General features: G+C 43.3%; 1 protein-coding gene across 2 annotated transcripts in view; it reads left to right on the forward strand.

Moving 5' to 3' along the window:
• PCNX2 (pecanex 2) overlaps positions 1-27,597 on the forward strand; it is a 306,841-nt gene that overhangs the window by 240,566 nt on the left and 38,678 nt on the right. For both annotated transcript variants that reach the window (XM_044239352.1, XM_044239353.1), the window contains exons 24-25: positions 11,028-11,086; positions 15,048-15,263. In XM_044239352.1, the coding sequence (XP_044095287.1) occupies positions 11,028-11,086; positions 15,048-15,263 (275 nt within the window). The remainder of the gene's footprint in view (positions 1-11,027; positions 11,087-15,047; positions 15,264-27,597) is intronic.

Consider the following 27,597-nt stretch of genomic DNA (forward strand, 5'->3'; position numbering starts at 1 on the left):
TTTATTTATTGATTTGACAGACAGAGATCACAAGTAGGCAGAGAAGCAGGCAGAGTGGGGGGTGGAGGGAAGCAGACTCCCTGCTGAGCAGAGAGCCCCATGTGGGACTCAATTCCAGAACCCTCGGATCACATGACCTGAGCCGAAGGCAGAGGCTTTAACCCACTGAGCCACCCAGGTGACATCCTATCAACTATTAATCCATTTTCCAACTCTGTAATCTTGTCATTTCAAGAATGTTATATGACTGGAATTGTACAGTATTCATCCTTGTGGGGTTAGCTGTTTTCTTTTTTTTTTTTTTTTCTTTAAGACTTATTTATTTTTTTGAGAGAGAAGTGTGAGAGAAAGAGAGGGAGACAGAGGGAGAGAGAGAGGGAGAGACAGAGTGGGGAGGGCAGAGGGAAAGGAAAGAGAATCTCAAGCAGACTTCCCCCTGAATTGAACGTGGGGCTCGATCTCAAGACCCTGAGATCCTGACCTGAGCCAAAATCAAGAGCTGGCCACTTAACTGACTGAGCCACCCATGCCCTGGATTAGTTGTTTTCACTCCCCATAGTTCAGTGCACGTCATTCAAATCATTGTATGTATCAGTAGTTTCCCCTTTTTAACACCGAGTGTATGGATATACCACAGTCTCTTTATCAAACAACTCACCTGTTAAGGGACAGACATCTGTGGTGTTTTCAGTTTGGGGCTATAATGAATATTGCTGCTATGGACATTTCGAGTGAACACAAGTTTTCACTTCTCTGGGATAATTGCCTAGGACTGCAATTGTCATATGATAGTGTTTTAAGAAACTGCCAAACTTTCTTAGGGGAGCTGTATGCCATTTTACCTCCCCCCCAGCAATGTTTGAAAAATCCAGTCTCACCAGATTTTTGGCAGGTGTTTTTAGTATTCTTACTTTTAGCCATTCTGACAGGTGTATACTGATCTCTCATAGTGGTTTTCGTTTATATTTCCTTAATGACTTATGGTGTTGAACATCTTCTGAGCATGTTTGCCATTGGTATAATCTCTTCAGGGAACAGTTTGTTCAAGTCTTCTGCTTGTTTTCTAGTTTGTTTTTTTTAACTGTTGAATTTTGAGAGTTCTTTATATATTCTAGATACTAGTAGTTTGTGGGATATGTAGCTTGAAAATACTTTCTCCAGGTACCATGTTTTTTATCCACCTAACAGAGTATTTTTCAGGAAAAAGTTTTTGAAAAGACTTTCCTGTCAAGGACACATGGTCTCTTCTCCATGATAGACCCAGTGCTAGACCGTAAAACAAACCTCAGTAAATGTAAAAAGATTGAAATTGTACAACATATGTTCTCCAACCACAATGGAATGAAATTATAAATCAACAGCAAGAGGAAACTTGGAAAATCCCCAAATATGTGTCAAATAAAACAGTCTCAAACAACCAATGGGTCAAGGAGGAAGTGACAAGAGAAAATTTTAAAAATATATATTTTTTGATGGAAGAAAATGGAAACACAACATATGAAAATTTATGGGATGTAGCAAAAGCAGTGATCAGAGGGAAATTCCGACCATTAAATATTTACATTAAAAAAATTAGAAAAATCTCAAGTCATTCACCTAACCTTCCACCTTAAATTAGTAGAAAAAGAAAAAGTAAACCCAAAGCAAACAGACAACAGAAAATGATGAAGATTAGCATGGGAACAAATGAAATGGAGAGTAGATAAACAGTAGGGAGATAGGTGACACACAAAAAAATGGTTCTTTGAAAATATCGGTAACATTGACAAATCTTTATCTTGAATGACCAAGAAAAAACGAGAGAAGACAAATTACTATAATCACAAATAAAAGTGAGGACATTACTACGAACCTTACATAAATAAAAGGATTACAAGAGCATTCTATAAACTACTGTATGCTAACAGATTAGCCTCGATGAGCTAGAAGTGGAAAACATGAACACCAAAAACGAGAAACATCGTTGAAAGAAGACAAATAAATGGAAAGACATCCCATGTTCAGCAATTTAAAGACTTAAGAATGTGGTATTCCTCTGATTGGTCTACAGATTCAATTAATTCCTGTCAAAAATTACAACTGCTTTTTTTTTTTTTTTAAGATTTTATTTATTTATTTGACAGACGGAGATCACAAGCAGGCAGAGAGGCAGGCAGAGAAAGAGGAGGAAGCAGGCTCCCTGCTGAGCAGAGAGCCCGATCCGGGGCTTGATCCCAGGACTCTGAGATCATGACCTGAGCTGAAGGCAGTGGCTTAACCCACTGAGCCACCCAGGCACCCCACAACTGCCTTTTTTTTGTGTAAAAATACAAGTTTCCTAAAATTCCTGTGAAATTTCAAGGGACCCTGAAATAGCCAGAACAATTTTTAGAAACAGAAATTGGAGGACTCACACTTCCCAATTTCGAAACTTACTGTAAGGTTACAGTGTTACTACAAAACAATGTGTTACAGGTACAAGGGTGGACATATAGATTAATAGAGTAGACTAGAGAGTCCAAGAATAAATTTGTACATCTGTAGTCAATTGACTTTCCACGAGAGTGCCAAGACCATTCAGTGGGGGAAAGGACAGTCTTTCAACAAATAATGCCGGGACAACTGGATATCCACTTGCCAAAGAATGCATTTGAACCCTTACATCACACCATACATAAAAAATAAATCAAAATGACTCAGGCTTGAGTGTAAAAAGCTGAAACTGTGAAACTCTTGGATTTGCAATGAATTCTTAAACACCAAAGTCACAAGCAACAAAAGAAAAATTAGATCATTGAAATTAAAACCTTTTTACACTGAAGAACATGATCAAAAAGAGACAATTCCACTCTGAAGTATACGTCCAAGGACATTTCAAAGAAGGTTTTCAAACAAAAACTTGTGCATGGAGTTCATGTTCCTAGAATCATTGTTCATACTAGCCAAAAAGTGGAAACAACCCAAATGTCATTATCTGATGAATTGACAAAATGTCATACATCATACAATGGAATGTTATTTAGCCATTAAAAAGAATGGGATTCTGATACATGATACAACATAGATGAACTTGGAAAACATTATGAAAAACTAAAGAAACTGGACACGAAATGCTGCATATAGTGTGATTCCATTTATATGAAATGGTTGGAATAAGCAAATCCATGGAAACAAAAAACAGATTGGTGGTTCTCAGGGGCTGGAGAAAGGGATAAACAGGGAGTGACTGCTTAATGGGTATAAGGTGTCTTTGGGGAGTAATAAAAGTATTCCAGAATTAGGTAGTGGTGACAGTCACACAACATTGTGAGAGTATTAAAAGCCAATACATTGTTGCTTTGAAATGTCAAATTTTGAATTTTATGTTAAACAAATTTTACCTAAATATTTTTAAAAGAAATAAGTAGGATAAGTTTGTGTGGGTCTATTTTTGGTTCTCTGTTCTGTTTCATTGATCTATGTGTAATTCCCTTCACCAATCCTATATAGCCTTCATCACTAAAGTTTCGTAATAAGCCTTGAAATTGAGTAAATTCCCACTTCCTTTTGTTTCAAGATTGTTTTAGCTATCATTTTTCTGTCCTTTCATATATATTTTAGAATAGTTTCTATTTATAAATGTATATTTTTGATTCTAAATTCTTGGGGAATTTTCTGTAGCTTTCTCGTCTCTCCCTCTTGTTCCCTTCATCCCTACCTTCCTTCTTTCTTTCCTTCTCTTTCTTCTCTTCTCTTTCTTGTACTGTCCTTAGTTTTGTTAATAGAATAATGCTACCTTCATAAAATGAACTGGGAAGTATCCTCTCCTTTTCTATTTTTTGGAAAAGATTTTGTTTCATTGGTGTTCTTCCTTAAATATCTACAAAAAAAAATATTGTGGAATTTTGACAGAAATCGTGCTAAACCTTTATGTCAGTTTGGAAAGAACTGGCATCTTTACTATATTGAGTCTTCCAATCCATGAATATGGTACATCTCTCCATTTGATTAGAGCTCCTTTTATTACTTTCATCAGCATACTTGTACTCAGCATACAAGCCCATATATGTTTTGCTAGATTTAACGAAGCCTAAATATTTCCTCTTTTTCTTGAGTGATTATAAATATATTTTTTAAAAATTTTGGTGTCCATTGTTAGTACATAGAAATACATTTCATTTTGTACACTTACCTTATACCCTGAAACCAAACTGAGCTCACTTACTGGTCTAGTTTTTTGTTTCATTTTGTGTTCTTTTTGTAGATTCTTTGGAATTTCTATGTCAATAATCATGTCATCAACAAATATGTGCTGTTTTGTTTTATTTCTTTCTTTCAAAACTGTGTGCCTTTTACTTGCTTTTCTTATCTCAGTGCCCTGGCGAGAACTTTAGCACTATGTTGAACAAGAGTTATTAAAGTGGACATATTTGTATTCTTCTCAGTCATATGGGGGAAGCATTCAGTCTTTCACCATTAAGTTTGATGTTAGCTACAACTCTTTAATAGATGGTCTTTATCAAGTGAAGAGTTCCTTTCTATTCCTATTTTTCTGAATATTTTTTTTTTAGTTGTGAATCAGTCAACTACTTTTTTCTGCACAAATTGACACAATCATGTGATTTTTTTTCTTCTTTAGCCTGTCAGTATGATGGATTACATTGACTTATTTTCATATGCTAAACCAGACTTAAACTCCTGGAATTTGTCTTTAGTTTTACTGTTTCTTTATTCTATCTTTGCCAAGCTTTGGTATCAGGGTAATACTAGTTTCTTAAAATAAATTGGGAATTGTCTCTTCCTCTTGCAATTTCTGGAGATGAATGTGTATAACAGGTGTTTGTTCTTTTTTAAACATGTGTTAGAATTCTCTGGTAAAAGCATCAGTGCTTGAGTATTTGTTTTATTTTTTATTCATTTATTTTATTTATTTATTTAGTTTATTTATTTTATTTTATTGTTTCACTTGAGGAGTTTTTAAATTACCAGTTGAATTTCCTTAATAGGTAGAGGGCTATTCAAATGATCTATTTCTTAACAGGTAAGTTGTAGCAGCTAATGATTTTTGAGGAATTGGTCCATTTCATCTACATTATAAAATTTATGCATACAAAATTATTTGTAGATCCCTTTATCCCTTTGATATCTGCAGTGTTGGCAATATATTGGTAACTTGTGTTCTCTCTCTCTCTTTCTCTTTTGGAGGGTGGTGTGCAGGTCAGGCTTGCTAGAGATTTGTCAACTTAATTGACATTTTCAAAAAACTGGTTCTCTGTCTATGTTTTTCTCAATTTTTTATTTTGTTTTCAATTTCACTGATTTTTATTCCTTATTTTTTTCCTTATGCTTTCTTTGGGTTTCTTTTGCTCCTCTTTTTCTAGATTCTTGAGGTGGAAAATTAGATTAATTTGAGACTTTTCCTCTTCTGTTATGTATGTACTTAGTGAATTTTTGCTACTGATTTAGCTGTGTCTCACCAGTATTGATATGTTCTGTTTTCATTTTCTTTCAATTTAATTCATTTTCATTGCCACTGAAACTTTATCATTGAAACGGGTTATTTAGAATTGTGTTGTTTGGGACACCTTGATGGTGAAGTCGGTTGAGCATCCAATCCTTGGTTTCTGCTCAGGTCATGATCCCAGGGTCGTGGGATTGAGCCTCACCTCGGGCTCTATGCTCAGCATGGAGTCTTCTTGGATTCTCCTTCCCTCTCCCTCTGTCCTTCCACTTCATGGTTGCATGTGGTCTCTCTCTAAACAAATTAATCTTTTTTTTAAAAAAAGAAAATAATTGTATTGTTTAATTTGCAACTGTTTGAATATTTTCTTGTTATCTTTCAGTTATTGATTTCTAGTTTGAGTTCATTATGGTTGGAAAATACACTTGGTATTATTTCAGTTTTTAAAAATTTGTTGAGATAATTTTATGTTCCCGGTTATGTTCTGTCTTGGTATATGCTTGACTGTGATGTATCTTGGTGTGAACTTCCTTGAGTTTATCACCAATTTCTCCTCTTCTTATGGAACTCTGATGACCAGAATGTTAAATCTTTTGTTAATAATCCCACAGGTGTCTGAGACTGTTTATGCTATTTTAATCTATTTTATCTCCTTTATTCAGATTATTTATCTATTGTTCTGTCTTCCAGTTCATTAATTCGTTTCTCTATCTCTGTCATTTTAGAACTGAGTCCTTCCTTTGAGTTTTTTATTTTGCACATATATTTTGCATTATTTTGTATTTGCTTTATTGTATATTTTTACTTAGAAAATTTCTATTTGGTTCTTGTATCTATTTCCTTGCTGACTTTCTATTTTTTTGGTTGAGATTCTATTTTTTCCTTTGTTTCAAAAGTATTCTTAGTTGCTTATTGAAGAATTTTATGAACACTAATTCCAAATCTTTGTCAGATAATTCTCTCATTTCTGTTATGTGGCATCTATTAATTGCCATTTTTTACTCTGAGATCTTCTTGCTTTGCATTATGACAATTTTCTATTGAAATCTGGACAAGATTCTGGGTACTATGTTATGAGACTCTTAATATTATTTCAGCCTTCTGTCTTAACTGGCTTTCACTGACACTGCTCAGCATTGCTTTGTTACCTTCAGGTGGGGTTAGAAATCAAAGCCCAGGCCATCAAAGGTGGCCGCATTGACAAAGACCCTCCCACCTTTTTTTTTTTTTAAAGATTTATTTTTGTGAGAGAGAGGGAGTGCACAAGTGGGAGGGGCAGGGGGAGGAAGAATCCAAAGCAGCCCCATAGGGCTCCATCTCATAGCCCTGAGATCATGGCTTGCACCAAAAGCAAGAGCTGGATGCTTACCCGACTGTGCTACCCAGCCACCCAAAAGACCTCCCACCTTTAGTTTGGGATCCCAAACAGCGAATCCCTAAGGTACTGGGAACCAGAACTAGACCATACATCCCAGATGGTAGCAAGGTTGGCAGTTCCTGAATGTCTGTCCTCAGGCAGAGCTCACGATGCCAGCTGTACAACCCTATGCCCTCGGGAAGTTTCTCTCTTGCCAAGTCATGTGAGGCACATGGTGACCCAGCTGCCAGAAGAGCAGCGCTGGCTTAGAGAGAACCAGTATGTCAGTGGCAGCAAAAATTAAAGATGCGAAACAAATCTGAAGGAACCTTGTGTCTATATCCAATTAAAGAGGTGACAGCATCCTTCTATTTCAGCTCTGGCTACCTTCTTTTGTCTAGATTTTTCTAAGGCCATCCTGTCCCATGAATCGAACAACAGTCCATCCATAACTTCATTCTGGGTTTGCTGTATGAACAGACACCCATCAAACTTCTGATTCCAGCCAGTCACACTTCCCCATCGAAAGAAAAACAGGAATAATTCTCCCATAAATAGTCTGTGTGTGCTGACAAATGGGAATTTGAAACAGTATAATTAAATTGCTGATAAATTATTTAAGTGCCTCTGGTGAAACCGTGTAAGAGAGAAGGTGCTTGACTTAGGGAGACATATCAGAAGGTGAGAAAGCAAAATTTGAAGGGTGGAAACTAGTGTAGTTATTTGCATTCCACATTAACATAGGGAAGATTCTTTGGAGTAAGTCAACCTATCCGGAAAGGCCTATGGCTAGACTGTTGGCCTGTGGCCCTCAGGACAATGTTGCCTAGCAATGAACAAGGACTTGCCAGGCAGGTGCTGGGAAGAGTACGTGCAGAGAGACATACACCTAACATGTACCAGCATTCTGTACCCCCCTGGAGACTGAGGCGTGAGATACAAGCCCCCATTTTCTCTCTGAGCAAACAGAACTGATGTTTATGCAATCGGACAGTTAAGGCAGAAATCCAATTACTGAGCTCATTAGCACCTTTGAGTTGTAAGCACCAAATGTAGGGGAGGAAAGCACTGGAGAAAAGCTCAAATGACCCGGTACGGCTGACAGTTCACCTTCTTAGAGAGTCTGGTGGAGAGCCAGAGGCCCTGGGGTACCCAGGCAGCTTGGCTTAGTTATTACTGATCAAATTTAGCACTCTGCATCCAATAGCCTTTTGAAAAGATAGCTTTCCAGTTAACATAGTTTTAGAAGGTGTTTTAATTCCCCAAGGAGTATAGTAAATGAATTTCTTTTGGCTCAGCCCCACTTTAAAAATTGTTTATTCTGCTGCTAAAAATTCCATTTGTCCTAGGTCTTCAGGTGAAATTAAAATTCCATTTAGGGACTTCTTATGCCAACATGGGATTTCGGCCTTCATTAGAAAGAATTTTGTTGTTTGCTGTATTTTTCGCCACCCTGGGCTCTTTTACTTTCAAAGCTGATCCGAGGGTATTTGGAAGGAAAACTGAAGCAATAATAGAACAGAGTGGTGGGGCTAACAGTGTTTTTGAGATGCAGCCAAATAGTTCTTCTCTCTAGTCCCACAGAACTCAAACAGGATCTCACCTAGATGCTTCTCAAGTATCTGAAACAGATGGAAAAGGAGAATACTTTTTTTCTTTGCTCCATATAAATATATATTTTTTAAAGATTTTATTTATTTATTTGACAGACAGAGATCATAAGTAGGCAGAGAGGCAGGCAGAGAGAGAGGAGGAAGCAGGCTCCCCACTGAGCAGAGAGCCCAATGCGGGGCTCGATCCCAGGACCCTGAGATCATGACCTGAGCTGAAGGCAGAGGCTTTAACCTACTGAGCCACCCAGGCTTCCCTATTTTTTTTTTTTAATCTCTCTGATTCCCAAGAGACAAGTTCACAACAGAATCCTGCATTCTGAGATTTCTTCTTAAGCACCATATCTATTAAGGAGTGCTTGTCATTTATTAAATCACACTCGGGATGTCAATGATCACCTTTAACTCTAAGTTGGAAGTTGGTGGCGGCCAGTCTCTTTTCTTCTTAGTCATGAGAGAAGAATTAACATTAGAAACAGCATTATTTTGGGCCCTTCATTTATTCATGCTAGTTGTGAGCAAAGGAGTGTCTTCATGCTACTCAGGGTCTGGAGTGAGAGGCAGATATAATAAAATAATCACAAAAAGAAATATACGACATGGTAGAGTCAGCCCACCAGGTTCAAATCCTGACTCCACATTTATGTGTGGTTTGGGGACTGTAGTTAATTTCACTGTGGCTCAAGTTCCTACTTGGAGGGAATGGGTATAATAATAATACCTACCCACAAAGGTAGTTGTAAGGATATGATGTGTTAGCTCACGTGAAGTACTTACACAGAGACGTGTTACAGGACTATTAGCTGTCATCACTGTTAGTAATATTAACTATGACAGGCTCCCCACAGGAGAGGTGTGATGTGTGAAGGAGCATATGACATGAGTCTCACCTAGAGCAGGTGTCAGGAAGGCTTCCCTGAGAGCGATACTGTGGCCAGACTTGAAGCACTAGAGGAGTCTGTCAGGAAGGCAGACGGGGTAGAAAGGACTCCAAGTAGAGGGAGGATGCCAGAGTCACAAAGGATGCCAGGGAAGGCAGGGTGACAGGAATAGGAGGTCAGGGCATGCTGCAGACATAGAAAAAGGCTAGCATGGTTGGAGCAGAGAAAGGAAAGACAGGGGCCAGGCATGCGAAAGATCAGTTTTTTCACAAATGTGAAGAGGACCCTCATTATTGTTCAAACTTGTACGTAAGCCTGTATTCGATGGTATATTTCTAGTGAAAGCCCTTTCTTAATGGCTTCGGTTTAACCATGTGAAATTGCCATCTTTGTACATCATGAACAGTTAAATATTCAAGGTCATGTGGTTGAAGCCAATCTCCTATTTCATCCTTCAAAGGGTGTTGAGACCACCACTGAAGATCTGAAACAAAAAGACACAGAATGCCTGGGCAACTCCGTGGTTAAGCGTCTGCCTTCAGCTCAGGTCATGATCCTGGGGTCCTGGGGTTGAGTCCCACGCTGGGCTCCCAGCTTAGTGGGGAATGTGCTTCTCCTTCTCCCTCTGCTTTTCCATCTGCCTCTCCCTCTGTCTCTCCCCTTGCTTGTGCTCTCTCTAGCTCCCTCTCTCAAATGAATGAATTTAAAAAATCTTTAGGGGCACCTGGGTGGCTCGGTGGGTTAAAGCCTCTGCCTTTGGCTCAGGTCATGATCTCGGGGTCCTGGGATTGAGCACCGCATTGGGGAGGAGCCTGCTTCCTCCACTCTCTCTCTCTGCCTGCCTGTCTGCGTTCTTGTGATCTCTGTCTAATAAGTAAATAAAATCTTTTAAAAAAACTTTAAAAGATTAAAAAATATAAATAAAAAGACAAAGTAAGTCAGGCACAGTCTCTCTGAGCAGAGCTATTGCACTTATAAAGTGTTTCTGGGACACATGAAGGTCAAGGATGGCTGAAGTATTAGGGCAGAAGCGTGTTGATAGCATGGGCACAGACAGTTCCCTGGGGACACACCATTGATCAGTCACCCCTCAGAATTCCGGAGTGAGTCCGCCCACACTGGCTGTCTTCAGAAGCAAGGGGCCACATGGGTTGGCTGGTTTACTTGAGGCTCTGAACGGAGGTGAGTTGTCATAATCGGAGAGATTTAAAACTGGTTCTGATGGCCGTTTGTCACCATGGCTGAAGACAATCTGTCATCTTCTGGTTGGTAAGACCCAATTTCACTCTTGTGCTTCAACGGAAGAGAGGCCTGGAAGAATGCGCCCAGCGCTCCAAAGCAAGTGGTGGTGATGCTGATCGCTCACCAGTTTTCTGGGATCAGTTGGAACAGAAAGATGCCTGTGTGGGTACCGCTTTTAAAATCAGAAGGCGAGTGACATTCCATCGGCCATCCAAGTGCTTCCAAGTGCTTGCTTTCATTTTATGGACCTGGTGCTCTAACTTGATAAGACACAAGGCCGGTCTCCCAATCCTGAGATGTCATCATCTCTCCCCTCCCTGGTTTTCTTGTAATTTTCCCTCTCTTCCTGATCGTGAGACCCCTCTCCCTTCCTGCAGCATGTCCTATAGGAGCGATCCCCCTGATTGGTGAGCTCCACGTCCCCTGCCTTCTCCACCACACAGCCAGTTCTGCAAACCAACTCTTTCTCCTCCGTAGTGTTCTACTTGTGACCTTCTACCCTCTGTGCCCCCTTCTAGTACACGGCGTGTGGATAATTCCAACACGAGACTGGTGGTCCAAATTGAAAAGGATCCAGGTAAGCAAATACCTTCCTTCTTACTCTTTAAATTCCTTATTTATTCCCTTATATAGATGGCTTCCTTCAATCCAAATGGGGAAAATGAGTACTCACTCTTTTTAGTCACTGGAAATATGTCTGGGTAATGAATATGCTGGCCAGAAAAATGAAATGATACAGATAGACAGAGCAAGCCTCCTGACTGGGTTTGGAAATACTCTTCTCTGTTACCTAGACTTGCTATGGTCCCTGTTCAGTCTAAAGCGACTGTCAATGAGGACAGCCTTAGTTTGTGTGTGGCAAAAGGCAAATATGGATTCTAAACCTTGTTACTGGTTTTGTAGCAAAAAAAAAAAAAAAAAAATTGTCGTCAGCCTTACAATGTTCTCAATAGCAAACCATTCCTGCATGTAGGGTCCCATAATCTTCAGAAACTTCGTTCAACATTAAGCTGTGGAAGGACTTACCTGCTAGGAAATTATCTTACTTTTTGCTTTCTCCATTCTGTTACATTTTTAACCATTCTACCTTTTTTCCTCATATCAGAATGCAGAGTTAACTCATCTCTATTTTTATCCACCTCACTCTCGGCTGTGCGGAAGGTTTTGTCTAGGAGGAGTGGTACCATGTCACTATCTACATCTGAATTGCATGCACACGATTACTTTGAACTCGTAATTAGAGATGGTAAAATACCTGGAGAGACAGGCTTATTTTTTGTTGACCTCAAGTTCAACTCATTGGTACAATGTGGGGGTGCGGGGGGCCGGGTCGGCTACGAGTGTCTCCGATACGCAGCCCTGGGACTCTGTGACATTGCAGGGCTGACACGAGGCGTACGGACAGAGTCACGAGTGCGTCTTCCCTCCAGTTATTCATGATCATTGTCTCATTTTAATGCAATTATGCGGCTCCATGGTCAAGGTGTTCTTTCTACAAAGACTCCACTTTGGTGGTTGAAATTGTTTTTGTGTTAGTTAAATATCGAACAGTTTGGAGAATTAAGCAAAAATTCTCTCATCCAGGCCTTCCCTTTAAAAGTGGCAGAGACTCCGAAGTCATCTCTGATTAGGGTCTCGGGATGCGTGCGGATTCATCGTCGGACACGCATCGAAGGGCGGGTCAGGCAGGCTTCTTCTGCACGCAAGACTGAGCGTGCTCGTACTTCAGGAGACTGCGTGACATGACTCAGCCCACAGAACCGTCTGTTTCTCCCCGTTAATCACAATTAGGCTATAAGTGCACTAATTTCAATTCAGCCTTCAACTGCCGTGGGTGCTCAGCGAGGATAGTCATCGTTGATGGTGTCATCTTAGATTTCTTACAGGTGGGCCAGTGCTCTTCCTTACGTAGGAAGGGGCTAGTTCTCACCTTCCTGCACCCCCAGTCATGCTCCCTTTCCCTAAGGTCCGGACCAGGGGCGGCTCTACTCAGACGTGCAGCCCTTATCTGGACCTCCCCCGACGTTGCCTCCACTCCAATAGACCCATCTAGAAGGATTTCTTCCTTGGGGTGGCTCTGCTTCTCCGACTTTCCCGAGCCAGAAGTTCACTCCCAAACATAAGAGGCCCCTAAAATAAGAGTACTGAATGTAAACTTTTCCCTCAGACCCTCCTGACACTTCCTCCACGCACAAGACCACCGAGCAGGAGGACATCCAGGTTTATCCAGTCTTCTCTTTAAAGTGTGTTTTGTCCTTCATTGTGACAGAACTGATAGAGGGAATGGAAGGGGGATTAAAGGGAAGATACCATAACCCCCAATCCCATGCCCCCCAACCTTCCATCTTCTCTCCTGTACCCCTCCTTCATTCCTCTCTCCGTATTACCATCCACCCAGTCAGAACAGCTATAATTAAACAAGCAAGGAGGCGGCTGCTGACAATGCCGAGTCTTGGTAAAGATGAGGAAGAGCTAGAACTCTCGATCACGCTGCTGGAGGGGAAGCAAACGTGGCACAGCCACTTTGGAGAATGGCAGACCCACTCCTAGGTATTTATGCAAGAGAAACCCAAACTTACGTTCCTATAAACTTCTGCTTATGAATATTTTTGGCGGATTTCCTCCTAATCACTAAAACTGGAACCAACCCAAATTTCCTCCAGCGGAGAAACGGATAAACAGGGTCTAGTGCATGCATACCACGGAATACTACACAGCACTGAAATGGAGCACACTGCTGGGTACAGCCACATGCGCGAATCTCAAATGCATCTTTCTAATCAGTGGTTATGTGAAGATGCATTTATTAAACTCATAGGATTGCACATTAAAAAAGATAACGTTTACTCCACATAAATTATCCCTCCATAAATATGAATTATATATATAATTTAGAAGCAGTAAATGACATCTATATATCTATGTGTATATAATATATAAAAACCTGAATTTGTCTATAGTACAAATACTAGCAGTAATCATTTATATTTATATGTAGCATATATGTGTGTGTGTATCCACACACATGTGCACACACACACACACACACACACACTTATGAATTGATGCTGTTTATTGTTTCTATGCCTCAATGACTTTGATTTCACAAAGCCCCTGGAGTTACTTGACAGGTGTGTCCTTAAAAACAGAATTCTCTTAAAGAAGCTGTAGGACCTATGGTGTTATCCATGATTCAACAGACATTCAGGTAGTTCCTTTTGAGCGTTAGGACTTCCGCCAGGGCTGGGACAGAGAAGTAAGCAGATTCAGACATAGATCTGTCTTCCTTCACGTCTCGTCTTCTGCACTTTATTTTCTCCACTGGATTGGAGAAATCAAATGCAAATCAAGTACCCAGATATACACAAAAACCGAAAGTCAGATTCTAACTGTAACAGGTGCTCGGAGTAGAGGATCATGGTGCTGTGAACCTGTTATAGGGAATTTGGCCAAGCAAAGTGGTCAGCGGAGGCTTCCCAGAAGTAGCCATTAAGGTGAGATCTGAAGAACAGAAAGTGTGCAAAAGCCAGAGAGGAGTAGAAGAGCAACCCGGGCAGAAAGATTGGTGTCTACAAAGGTCTGGGTAAGAAGGGCTCATGAGTCCCTCCACTGGAAGAAGTTCTCTGCTGAGCGTTAAGTGAGAAGGAAGGAGGATATTTGTGTGAAGAGAGGATGGAGATTGGAATAGGGAGCAGATCCCACCGGCCTCTTGTGTGTCCATATATCCGAGGTTTGCTCCTAGCTTATACCTACAACTGTCCCAGCTTATACCCGGGAATAATAAATTATATGGGATCCTCTTATAGGTGATGTGAAGAGGCCTTGTTTCTATTTTAAGAGCATTGAAAAAACCACTAAGGACTAGAAATAATGGGGCTGAGGGGTCCTAGAGAGAGCATTCAACTTTTCAAGTCAAAAAGCTCATTCCGGCTGTGGTGTAGGGACTAGTTGAGGCAACAGGGATCCCAGTAAAGATACACCAGGGAGTCATAGGACTAGTGTGGCTGTCCACTTGAGAAATAATTCAGCTTGCAATAAGGTAGACATAATGCAAATGAGGAAGGGTAGAAAGATGCAAAAGATATCGAAGAAAGTAAAATTGAGAGGCCAGCATGTGAAGGAGTGGGAACAAAGATCCTGGGTTATGGTTGTCTGCGTACTGGTACCATTTCCTGAAATGGGCAACAGAAGGGGGGCTCGACCCGGGCACGTTGGAGGTGAGGAGCATTTGGGACATACCAGAGCAGATGTTAAGTAAACAAGTAGGTACACAGGTCTAGAGCTTAGACAAGAGACCTCAGAGGTATGAATTTGTAAGTCATCTGCATTAAGACAATAATTTAATCCATTTGTGTAGACGAGACTGCCCAGAAAGAAGAGAAAGGTAAAAAAATAAGAGGGTTTCACAAAGTCAACAAAAATGGGCAAAGTATCTACAAAGCCTGATTTACCCTTGATCAAACGACAACTCATCGTCTCCCAGATCTGAGTGCATAGGGGTAAGTACCCACTGATTGTATTTCTTTTTCTGTCTTTAGGGAGTGATGACAACAATCTTAATTCCATCTTTTATGAGCACCTGACGCGGGCCCTGCAGGAGTCCCTGTGTGGAGACTTAGTTCTTGGTCGATGGGGTAACTACAGCTCTGGCGACTGCTTTATTTTGGCCTCCGACTACCTCAATGCTTTCGTTCACCTGATTGAAATTGGAAATGGTCTTGTCACCTTTCAGCTTCGAGGACTGGAATTTCGAGGTAAGAATCTCTTCATTGTGGAAGTTGTTGGAGGCCGGTTGCCTAAATTAGTTCTTGCGCAAAGCTTTCATGAGAAGTCTCCGTGAGGGGAAGAATAGATTGCGGGGGGAGGGGGAGCTGCTTACAACCGCCCTCATTTATGTATTCTGGTGTAGACCCATCCTGGCCATCTGAGGGAGTCATGAGGTGAACCGTACCATCTGGTGAAAACTTTTGGCATGGCAAGTCAGAACTTTAGTTTTAATCCTTCTAGAAAAAACTCAGATGTGCCAGGAGGACATGGAGTGTGCATGGGCTGCACCTGGGGTCAGCCAGACCTGAAACAGAAGCTGCTTCTGGGGTTTCAGGTGGTGAGGCCTGCATGGGGTCATCGTTCTGTGTCTGAGCCTTTTGTCTTCATCTGTACGATAAGAAGAGGAGAATGGCGGCCTCTTAAAGTTGCATGACTTAGATGAGATCCTGTGTTTGCGGGCACGGTGGGGATGCTTATTGGTTTGCGGTTACAGAGTTGACCCGAATCTTGAAAGCGTGACCCCAGTTTTCCCGTTAATCTGCTCCCGGGGCCGAGTGGGGAGTGGGCAGGGATTAGCACAACATATGTGCTCAGGGGCCCTTCTCCTGTGTTCTTTGGTTATTCCCTCATTCGGTCCATGTTTTTCCAACACCTCCTGTTGTCTGGCCAAGTTCTAATTGCGGCGGTGCCATGGCACGTGACTCCAAAGACTCCTACCCTTGTGGCATTGACCTTCAGTGGGACATGTGGAAAACAATAAACAAATGAGCAAATGAACACAATGGCAGAAAGTTCTATGAAAGAAGTAAATCATGTGTCTGTGACTGTGATCACCACAGAGGGCGGGGCTGGGGGCTGCTACGTTAGACGGGGCGGCCAGGGAAGGCGGCCACGGAGAAGGATGGTGCAGGCTGGGGGCTTCTGTGGATGAGCGGGGAGCCCTGACGCGACCAGAGCAAACCAGCAGGCCAGCTGCAGGCAGGCACGTGGGGCCTCCCAACCGGGATGAGGGGCTGCATTCATTCTGTGCATAATGGGGAGCCATTTAGGGGGGTCTTGGAGTCACCCAAGCAGGGGAGGAAGGGGGAGGCAGAGGAGTTCTGGGAGATTTGGAGGTGGACAGGGCTGGGCTCAGCAGCGTTGGGGGATGCGGGAGAGAGGAGGCTCGGCATGCTCCCCGGTTTCCAGGTCAGGCACGTGGGTGGACAGAGGTGCCTTTACTGAGACTGGGAAGCCTGGAGGCGAACAGCACTTTTGGGTTTGGGAATGTAACCAAGGGCTCCATGTTGGATGTTTAAATGGACTTTTAAATGCTGTCGACTTGCAGGACGCCTGGGTGGCTCAGTTGGTTAAGCAGCTGCCTTCGGCTCGGGTCATGATCCCAGCGTCCTGGGATTGAGTCCCATATTGGGCTCCTTGCTCGGCGGGGAGCCTGCTTCTCCCTCTGCCTCAGCTGCCACTCTGCCTGCCTGTGCTCTCTCTCTCTCTGACAAATAAATAAAATCTTTAAAAAAAAATGCTGTCGACTCATATAAGTGGATCTGTCAAGCGGCTAATTGGACTTAAGGGCCATATATTCACTCGGAAGACATTTAGCAAGCACTGGGCTGGGTGCTGTGAGTACAGACATGCAGGGACCCCACCTTAAGGAGCTTGGAGCCTTGTTGACAAGAGACACATACTGAGCAATGAGCATCACGGCAGTGCCATGCGTGGGGCACCATGGGGACCAGAGACGAGGCATCAGACTAGGCTCTGGGTCAGCTCGGCAGAGGAGAGGCTGCATCTGGAGGGGAGGGTGGGCACGTGATGATAAAAGGGCCAGACGTAGCCATTTGGGGTTTCCAGGTGGTTTGGGAGAAAGGGGTCCCAGAAAATGCTGGAAAGATGAGTAAGAGCCGGGTCATCACCCTCCAGAACCTCACAGTGACGAAAACGCACCTTTTAGCCAAGAACAAATTGCCATCATTTTATATCTTTAACACAGTTTCCTAACATTTTAACCAAGCATTTTGGTTCTAAGCTTTAGTCTTGTGAATATCCATTACTTTTATTAGAATTCCTAAATAACTTTGTACCATATATATGTGTGAACGTGCACGCACACGTGCGTGTGTGTAAATACACGCACGCACACACATATAGATATATATATATATATTTTAGAATGGTGGGTTCTCTGGTTTAAGCATGTAATTCTATGCATCCTTACAAATTTTAAGAATTGAATTCGGGGAACTTACTTTGGAAAACGTTACTGGGCCAAGGGAGTAGGGATCCAATTCTGCACAATGAACAGAGAAGCCGTGTTTCCCTGAAATTATGCCCAAATGCCAGAAAATGCCACAGGAGGTGGTACAATAATGCAACAGCCTTGTCCATTTTCCTGGAATTCAAAGGAGAATTTTTAAAGTGAGACCCATTGACCCTGAGTTAGAGCTTCTATCACAAGTGCCAGGGGGCTTCCATTCTGCTGGTGAACTAACTGACCCTTGAGTTTCCAGACTTCCAAGTTACCTGGATGTTGGAAGCATGCAGAACCTTACCTGTGAACTCTGCAGACCATGAACAGGCATTCTTCTTAACCCGTCACCCTGAGCGTTAGGGCTTTGCCTCATACCATTTTGGAGGGTGAAACCAACTATCAAAAACATAATGGTTTAGCACAAGGATGTTTCTTCTTCACTGCCGTGTGGGTGGCTGGTGGTTCTTCTGCTGGGTTCTCACCCTGGGTTTCTTGGGCAGCTGCATTCAGCTGGGAGATGAACCAGGCTGGAAGGTCTGAGGGCCACATCTGGAGCTGGCTGCCAACTCGGGCCTGTGGCTGTCCTCCCCGTGCCGCTCAGTGTCTAGTGGGCTGGACTAGGTGTGGTCTGGGTGGTCTTGGTGTTCCAAAGAGGGGAATGTGGCCACCATGAGGCCCTTTATGGCCCAGTCTCTGAGACAGGCACCATGTCACTCCCATCATGTCCTGTTGGCCAGTCATCCCCAAGGACAGCTCCAATTTGTGTGGTGGAAAGTAGCCCTGTCATACAGCATGAGTCACTGGGGGCCAATCTTGGAACTACACACCAGGCTTCTGAAGCTGCCTCAGGTGAAACCCAGAACATGGCTCAGAACCAACACACCAACTGTTGTGTTCGGTGAGACCACCCAGGAGGGTCTCCTACGTGGTTTTTCTTCCTCCTGCCCACTGCAGGAGAAATGGAACCTGCCTATAAGAATGGCCTAAGCCTACTAATGATGTCTTGGGAACAAAACATCAGTTAACCTGTCCGATACCGCTTACTCCTGTACAATACGTTTTCTTTGACCTAGTTCTACCGTAGACTGGAACACGATGCTATTAAGAGAGCAGGACAAAAACCCAAGTTATGCTGTATTTTCAGGCAGGATCCAGTGGACCTAAAAGGACTCTTCCTTTTTATATCTTTTTGCAATATTTATTACAGTATTCCCAGGGAAGATCTTGTTTTCTTTCTCCTCCTGGAATATTTTTCCAAGATATCCCTTCAGTGTTTCACTTTTTTCTCCAGTTTCCTATATTCCCAAATAGCTGTCTTTTTTTCAGTCAAATGTGACCTACTTTATTATGACCTGGAGCAGTCCAAATTCAGCTGTGCTCCCTTTCTGAAGCACATTGAAGCCATCAGGGGAAGTGTGCACCGCTCATGGCACAGACGGAGTCTAGGAAATGAACAGCACATGCCGGAAGAAGAGGAAGGCGAAGACAACCTCCCATGACCAGAAAGCAGGAAGCCCACCTGTCCATTTCTCACTGCAAGGGATGCAGCTGTATCCATAGTAGTTTTTAATTGCAAGCAGCAGAAATCAACTCTAATGAACTTAACCAGGAGGAGGGTTTATCCGAAGACATTGCACAGGGCACAGACCTTCTGAGAAGGCTGGAAAAGCAGGCTTGGTGATTCTAAGTCAAGAGCCATGTCTAAAATCACGCCGTAGCACTGATCCCATGAAGCGGTCACATCTTGGCAGGGAGGATGGGGGACATGGGCGCTGCCCTCACTTTATTGACACCGTGATCCTGGATGCTGCTGCTGCCCCTGCTACCCACTGAATCTGGATGAAGAGCCTCTGCTGCCACCACCACCCCCCCTTACAGAATACGTCCCAAGCACCTGCTTCTTTTTGTCACCAGCACATTAGTCAAAGTCTGGGGTGCAGCTCGTGGATGAAGCAGAGACCACATGCCTATGCTCTAGATGCAAGGGAGGCTGGGAAAGAGGGTGTCTTTCCCAAACACAATTCTCAGTTCCCAGAGCAGGAGATGACCACTGCCTCTTTCCAGGACTCACCATATGAGTACATTGATTGAAGTCATCCTAGCTGCTGTCATGGTTAAGTCTCAAATCTCCATGACTGGCACAACAGAGGCTTATTTTTGTACTCACGTAGAATCTGATCAGTGAGAAGAGTGGTGGAGGTTGGGGATGGTTTTCTTCCACACCGTCAAGGGTCCTGGCCAACAGAAGCTTTGCTTAGTCCGTACACATTGCTTTTGAGGTCACTCTGAGCTTCAGCATCAAGGTGGCAGGGAGTGGAGACTTGCCTAAAAGGTTGCTTTGGGACAGGCCTGTACCTGTAATACATCATCTACTCTTCTATTCTATTGTTTAGAAACGACATAGCTGGCTGTAAGAGAAACTAGGAGATGTTGTCTAGCTGAGTACCCAGGAGAAAGAGTAAAAGTAAAAAGTTCATGAACAGTTGGCTGGTTTGGCTTCTGGGTCATTTTCCAAATATGCTGTAGAGATTTAGATCCTGGATATTCCAGAAAATGATTAAGGTCCATGACATATCTTTTTTTTTTTTTTTTCTATTGGCTGGTACTGTAGGGAACAATTGAAACCAGTTCAAACCAAGAATACAAATAAGGAAGCTGCATTTTTCTGTCCTACTCCTTTTGGCTCACACATCCCAGAATAGAAATAAATTCTATATTTGTTAAAGAAATGGGATTGTGGTACCTTTGCTGCTCTTGGGTTTATGAGTATTACTTGCATCTGCCTCACCAAGGAGCCTCTCAGGAAACCATTCAAGACTTGACAGATTAATCATTGGCTTTAAATCAAAGTCAAGGTAACAGATAACACACTTTAGAAGGTCCACAGTGTGAGGGGCACCGAGTTCAAGGTTTTTCAAAAGAAATGGAATCTATTGGATTTTAAGTCCATTTAACCATCACTGTAGGTGGATATAGAAACATGGAAAGGCGAGAGTTGATTATCTGTTCAATCCATTTCCGTTCTCCTTTAGTCATCCAGGTGACCCAGGCTGATGGGTTCATCCATTCCTGTTAGAAGGGGAGATGATTGAGGACTCACGGTGCTGTGAACAAGACAAGCCAGGCTACTTGAAAATACTTGAAATAAAGAGGTAGGGAACCAAGAGTAGGAGCCAAAAGTAAGAGGCACTGGAGGGAGTCTCTTATGACATGAATGTGAACTCCGATCTAAGGAGAGAGCACCAGCCTGTGAAGATGACACCTATGGTCAGAACCGCCACAGTCCCATCACTTCCTCCCAGTTAACACATGGGAAAGCGAGGAGCCAGGAGGTGAATACGTTCTGCACGCTCACAGCTAGTTAGTGCTGGAACTAGGCAGGCTCACAGCTAGTGAGCTCACAGCTGGAACTAGGCAAACCCATGTGACTCTCTAGCTCTTAACCAGAATTTCTTTCTATATTACCATTTTACCTTCTTCCTTCCTTTCTCCTTTTGGATATTTGTTTGGATTTGTATTGTAATGTTTATTTAGTTTGCAAACACTAAGTAACTGGGTAAAATGCCTTCAGTCACTGGCACATCCTTTCAGAAGTTCCACATTTTTCTAGTAGACCCCTCCCCCCCAAAAGGCAACCAAAAGGTATTTAAGATATCAAGGTACTTAACAGAGCATCACAGGTGACTTGACCTCTAAGATTCTGGACTCATCATTGGAACCTTGGTGTGATCTCTAAGTTCCTAGTGTATTTCCAGCTCGACAAGCCATCAGGTCAGGAGGTATAAAATACTTCCACCATATGATACAGTTGCAGGAAAGTTAAATGTGTCCTCTCTGCTGGACTCAAAGTATAATTTTCTCACAGGGAGTAGGTGTTATTGGTGGACATCCCAGTCTTGAGACCATGGCTGTGAACTTCCTGCTAATACGGTGCCACACAGGGAAGGTCAGTACCCCGGAGCATCAGTGCACCGGATGATGATGGGCCTGGGCAGTGAAGCAGAGTGGAAGGATTTCAGGCAAAGGGAAGGGGAGGCTTGCTGTGATGGCGAGTGATAGAATCCCAAGGGCTGGGAGAATGGAATCCATAGTAGCTCATTGACAGTAACAGGAGAGGAGGGGGAACATATAGCCCAGATGCAGTTAAGAGATGTGCGTGAGGACGGAAGAATCGATGGAGTGGCGACAATCCAGTCGGCCGGTATGAAGAGGCCACAAGAGGTTAGGTATCATGATTTTAAAGGAAGACATGTTAAGGTTGCTCGTGTTTCTCCCTAAGCCACACGCAGCCTCATGGGTGCAGGTAGAGAATGGCAGAGCTAGCCTTAATCGGGATTGAGACCGAGTTGACTGAGAGCCATAAGGTAAACCAAGGACAAGGGAACTGACAGCGTGTGCAAGGGTGTGATGATGACAGCAATGGCCAGCCATGGAATGCCACCTGGGGTGGGGGGGAAGTAAGGGTATGAGAGAGGTGAGGAACAGGACCTGGTGGTGGGCTTTCTGGATCCAGGAAATGTACGCCAGCATTGTTGAAGTTGTAGTGTTAGAGGAAATGAGCTAGAAAGACAGGAGGTGGTTGCTGGAGAGCAGTAGCTTTGAAACTAACACTCACAGGGGGACAAAGTCTTTGGTAATCACAGCTTAGGGTCTTGGCCATGGAGATGAATGGCTGAGGTTGAGTGGAAGATGAGATCATTAGATGAGTGGGAGTCGGGGCTCAGGATGCTGGAAGGAGCATCTCTGTGGATCCTGAAATCTCCAAGAGAGGTGGCCAGAGGTATGCTGGAGAGTGCCAGTGATCCTGGGCCAAATCTCCACGGACTTGGAATTACCTAGAAGGCCCTGGAAGGAGGCAACAAGGAAGAATGGTGCAGTGAGTATGGTAACTGTGAGTTATTATAAGTAGACAGAGAGAAAGGCCTGAGAGCATCCCTGAGAAGCAAGAGGACATATTCCAACCTCCTCTGACCGGGGCACCCGAGGAGTGTGGGAAAATAATGAGCCCCACTCCAGAGAGCTGCAGAAGGGACAGGGAGAGGCAGCCTTCCAAAAGGGCACCAAGGAGAGGAGGAGAACGTGCCAGTAAGTTGAGGAATGGATCATGAGTCTCCAAGGGCACGGTGAAAGTATCTCAAGAGTTTGTGGCCTGGGTGGAAGTCGGGCTAAATTCGGGTCAGAAAACGTGGTTTATCCAGTGCTATGGAAATGACACTATAGGGGGTCCTGGGCTCCCCTTGGCAGATGACGTGAACTGCCATAAAGCAATGTTCTCTCCAGGCTGATGAAGCGGATCCTATCATCTAAGGCCGGGTCACACGCAGCAGGGTCACACGCAGCAGGGCCACACGCAGGGAAGTTCTGGGGTTGCTGAGATGGGCTTTAGTTACGCATGCAGCTTCCATTAGCCTCATTAATACAGACAGGACCACTACGTTTTTATCATAGCAAGATAAGTTTTCCAGAAATCTTCTTAGGGGAGGGCTTAGGAAATCTTAAGGTGTCATTTGATCAAGTGGCGTTTTGGAAACCTGTGTCAGAAATGCACAATGTTATGTGGACATTCACCTTTTCTATTCGTTGTCTAACTCTCGTTTCCTGTCGATTTATTCTTTTCTCAGTATTTCTTTAGGATGAATGATACTGTATTTGTATATATATTTTATGTTTTATATATACATTCCCATGGGATCAAATACCTCCAGTATTTGCTCGTAACAGTAGTTCAAACAAGAAACCACAACCAATAGAGATTACTTTGTCCTCTTATTTAGAACAAAGTCATGATGAAAATTATGGTTTGTTTTGTTTGTTGTATCTAGATCATGAATCTTGGGGATCAGGATGTGACCATGGTGTTGGTCATGTGGCCACATGTGGTAGGTGGTCAATAAAGGTTTCTTGATAATAAAATCACAATTCATAATTTTAAAACCAAAGCTTATTTTCAGTATTCTTGAAAAGCTTATAGATGCAGTTCTTTATTCCTGCAGGCTGTGAAATACCCTTGCTGTTAGACTGGGAGGCTCTCAAAGGCTGAGACCCCTTGTCTTATTCATGTCCCTCTCCTGGTGTGTTGACTGACTCATGCAGGATGCCCCGTAAATACTGGTTGAGGGAGAAAGCAGAACCTATCTAAGGTTTCCTGAGCATGAGTTCTTTGCCAGGTACCATACTAAGCACTTTAATTATAGTTCTTAGAATATTCTAGAATATTCCCTATAATAACTGTGAGTTATTATAAGTGAGCAGGTGTTATTATTCCTATCTGAGACATAAAGAAATTGGGGGAATGAGATTCAGTAAGTTGCTCCAGGCTTCACAGTCCCCAGTGGTGGAGGAGAGGTAAGCATATGGATGTGGAGGTCCCCAAAGTCCATGACCTTTGCAGTATGCCACACTTTCTTGGAGCGGGGGGAGGGAGGGAGGAAGGAAGGAAGAAAGAAAGGAAAGTAGGAAGGAAGGAAGGAAGGGAAAAGGGAAGGGGAAGGAAAGAATAAGTAACCATTTTTAAAAATAATCTCTCTGGTTGTTGAAACTCAGAAATTTAACCTGACATGCTCTTAAATCTTAAGATGGCGTCACCACTGATAGCAGCTCAGTTTCTTGAATGATCAGCTGCCTGAGCAACTGTGAAACCTGGAAGGCTCTTGCAGAATGAGCGTGGGAAGCTAAGCAGAGTTATCAGGATGTAGCCATACATTACCGGTGGATCTGGAAAACATCAAAAAGTGGGATTTATGCGTCTGTTTGTGTGGAATGTTCTCAGCTATCTCCGAGTTTGGCTAACACCCCATAATCACCAGCCTGTGGGGACATTTTTAATATATCTGTGTCACTAATCTTATCTTAAGTTAATCTAACCCAAACCTTTTGCCTAACTGGCAAGTCCATGGAGAGCCGTAGCTTCCCACTAATCTTGAAACTATCTAGAATTCTTTCTTCTCTATGACAACATTCAGGTCATTAGCGAGTACTGAGTTCCTATGTCTACACGGCTCGAGTAAGCAGTTAAATCCCTTGGGTCCAAAGTTCACCCGTAAAATAATAGGTTCTCCATTCAGAAATCCTACACACATAATCTTCTTCATTTCAAATTGTGTGACACGTCAGTGAGAGAGACAAAGCCACGCTTGTCTAGATAGGCAGTGTGGGAAGGAAAGGGGCTTTCCTGTTGAACATTCACAGAATCTGCCTATTTTAACAACACTCAAGAATAAGTTTGTTGGAGAAAAGTAAAATAAGACAACTTGGAATTAAATACGAATGAGAAAGAATCTGACTCTTCCATATAAAGTTGAGTGCGTTGGTTTTCTAATCTGTGAGTGGGGCCGGAAGAGGAGAAAAGCCACAGTACTCACATATAAATATTCACATATAATTATTATATATTTCATTGTTTCTTATACCTGTGCTTCAAACTTGCCCAATATAAATTACTCTGTATACAAAGTGACTTGGTTCATTTCATGTTCGCCTATGGACTGGTAGAAGAAAGTAGATTCAGAGAACTTTTGCTTATAATTTGTGAAGTCTTACTAGACAGTGTATGATAAGAGGGAAAAACTGACTTTAAATCCAAAAGATCAGACCCTTCTACCAGAGAAGTCGCTTTTGAGACCCAGAGTCCTCATTTATGAAAGGAGAAATTACGCCGGCATAAGCAGGTTAATGTGTGTGAGAAGTGAGATGCTATCTGAGACACCAGTTTTCAAGTTGATTAGTATTACACAAATAGAGGGGCGCCTGGGTGGCTCAGTGGGTTAAGCCTCTGCCTTTGGCTCAGGTCATGATCTCAGGGTCCTGAGATCGAGCCCCGCATCGGGCTCTCTGCTGAGCAGGAAGCTTACTTCCCCCCCTCTCTCTGCCTGCCTCTCTGCTTACTTGTAATCTCTGTGTGTCAAATAAATAAATAAAATCTTCAAAAAAAATTACACAAATAGATGAAGTTTTGAAATACAAATTCTCTGAGAAAAAACAATGCTGTTTCACTGGAAGGCATTTCACCACATTTAAAATCCTGCTTGCCGAACAGAGCACAAGAGAATTTTTATTCATGTGGGTATGTCTTAAAACAAATTGAGTCTCCTCAGAATATAAAACAGTTACAATAAAAATCTCTGCTGGGCCCACAGAATCAAACGTGTATAAATTATCCCAACATATTTTCCCCCTATTGCACACTGGCCTGATACACTTCCAGATTCTCCCCGTGATGCTTAAAAGGTGCCCAAGTCGAATGCTGCTGAAGGCCTGGAACCTGGGACTAGAGGAGAAACTATCCAGTAAAATAATAAAGAACTAAACTCATTCAGTGTCTCAGGAGAGCAGTCCTACCCCTTGACTCACTTCGGCTCCTGACCTTTGTTGTGTCGCACACATTCCTAGCCATCTTTTTCTCCATCGTTAAGTTCGGATTAATTTCAAGGCGGTGCTTATCCGATGGATGTGTAGCCAGCAAGAGATGGGGTGTGTAATAGGATAGTTTTGCATATAAATATATTTTTGTTAGAATAATTATTTCTTCCCAGAAATTAAATCTGGTGAAGGCTAGCGGATACAGAGAGCTCCTCCCCAGGGCAGGAAGCTGGGGATAGATGACCAGCATTGTCCCTGAGAAGCAGTGAAGCTGAAGGCGGCCAGAGAAAGGCATCTCTGTGACTTTAAAACTATAGAGGAGGTTTGCGGGCCTGGGGGGGGGGGTGGTAGGCAAATCGCACTGTGACTTTCCTGAAATTGACCATAATTTAAAAACCTTAAAAAGTCTTCTCTGATATTATTTTGCCCGGTCACATAACAGCCCCTTGATATCACCAGCTAGCAGGAGACAATGCTGGTTTAGATTTCCCCCATTAGCATGCCTATCATTATGTGTCTGGCACCACATGAGAAGCTCACTGTTGAGGGGGTGCGGCATTTTTCCAGCTGGCTGGGCCTGAGCTCTGTCACACACATGTAACATGCACGTGTAAGGTCCAGATGTTCATGGAAGTGAACTGCTCTGAGCTTAGCTTTGACCGTATCTGGTGGCCTCCTCCTTAGTGGTCATGGCAATTCAGAAAGGATCTTAACTGTGACCCAAAGAGAGAATACCATTTATAAAATCCACACACATCCCCAAGTGTGAGTGTGGAGTGTGGGTGGGTCTCTGAGTACCCCCGAGAGCTTGAAACGCACAGGCTAAATCAGATCTTTGTCTAATTACGGTGCACTCCGTGGCCAGGGACTGGTTCTCTCCTGTCAGTCCCCTCCTGGTGGCCTCGTTGCTCGGCATCTGTAAAACTCTAGCCCGGTTTCTGGCACGCTGGGCCCATGAAGGCAGTGACCGTACGGAAGTGCAGCTCAGATCAATGTCCAGGGAAGTCGCTTTGAAACACTGTTCCTGGAGAGCGCTGCATGCAGTAGGGACAACACGTGGGGTTTTCTGTGGAATCCCATTAGACGCTTCGGGACACCTGAGTGGTGTTTCTCAAAGTACATGCATCAGGTAAGGAAAGTTGTAGGGTCGAGAGGCCCGATCTGTACAATATGTCATGCATTTAGGCTTCCTCCTGCGTGTTCTCACCGGAAAATCGTACTGCGAGCTGACATTTTCTATCAGGGAAGCCTTCTGGCTGCAGGGGACCATTTTTAATGCTTCCATTTGAAGTCCCCATCACATAATGGCCTGGCATCTCCTTAACGTCTTCTGACCTCTTGGTGAACAGCCCGTTCCCTAATCCCCATTCCCATCGCTTCCCCTCAGGGCAAGTGGCTGACTTCCCTTCCCCAAGTCCTCTCTCCTTGGGCCCAGCCTTCCCAGCCTGGATGGCCCTTCCCCCATGAGGCTGTCTGGAATGGAATGGAGGACACTTCGGGTTGAGTTTTGGTTATGGGACCTTCTGTTCAGGCAACCGTTGGCTTTGGCTTCCCGACTTTCTCAAGAGAACGTCGGCTCTACCTCTGGTCTGGCTGACAATGAGGGCAGGGTCCTTGCTCTCACCAGCTACACAGAATATCAACATTTCTGGGCTTATCGGGAGCACACAGTAAAATCCACTGCTGCTCAGTACACAATAATTGTCAGTACTGGGTGG

The sequence above is a fragment of the Neovison vison genome, chromosome 2 (assembly GCF_020171115.1).
Source record: "Neovison vison isolate M4711 chromosome 2, ASM_NN_V1, whole genome shotgun sequence".
Classification (NCBI taxonomy): Eukaryota; Metazoa; Chordata; class Mammalia; order Carnivora; family Mustelidae; genus Neogale; species Neogale vison.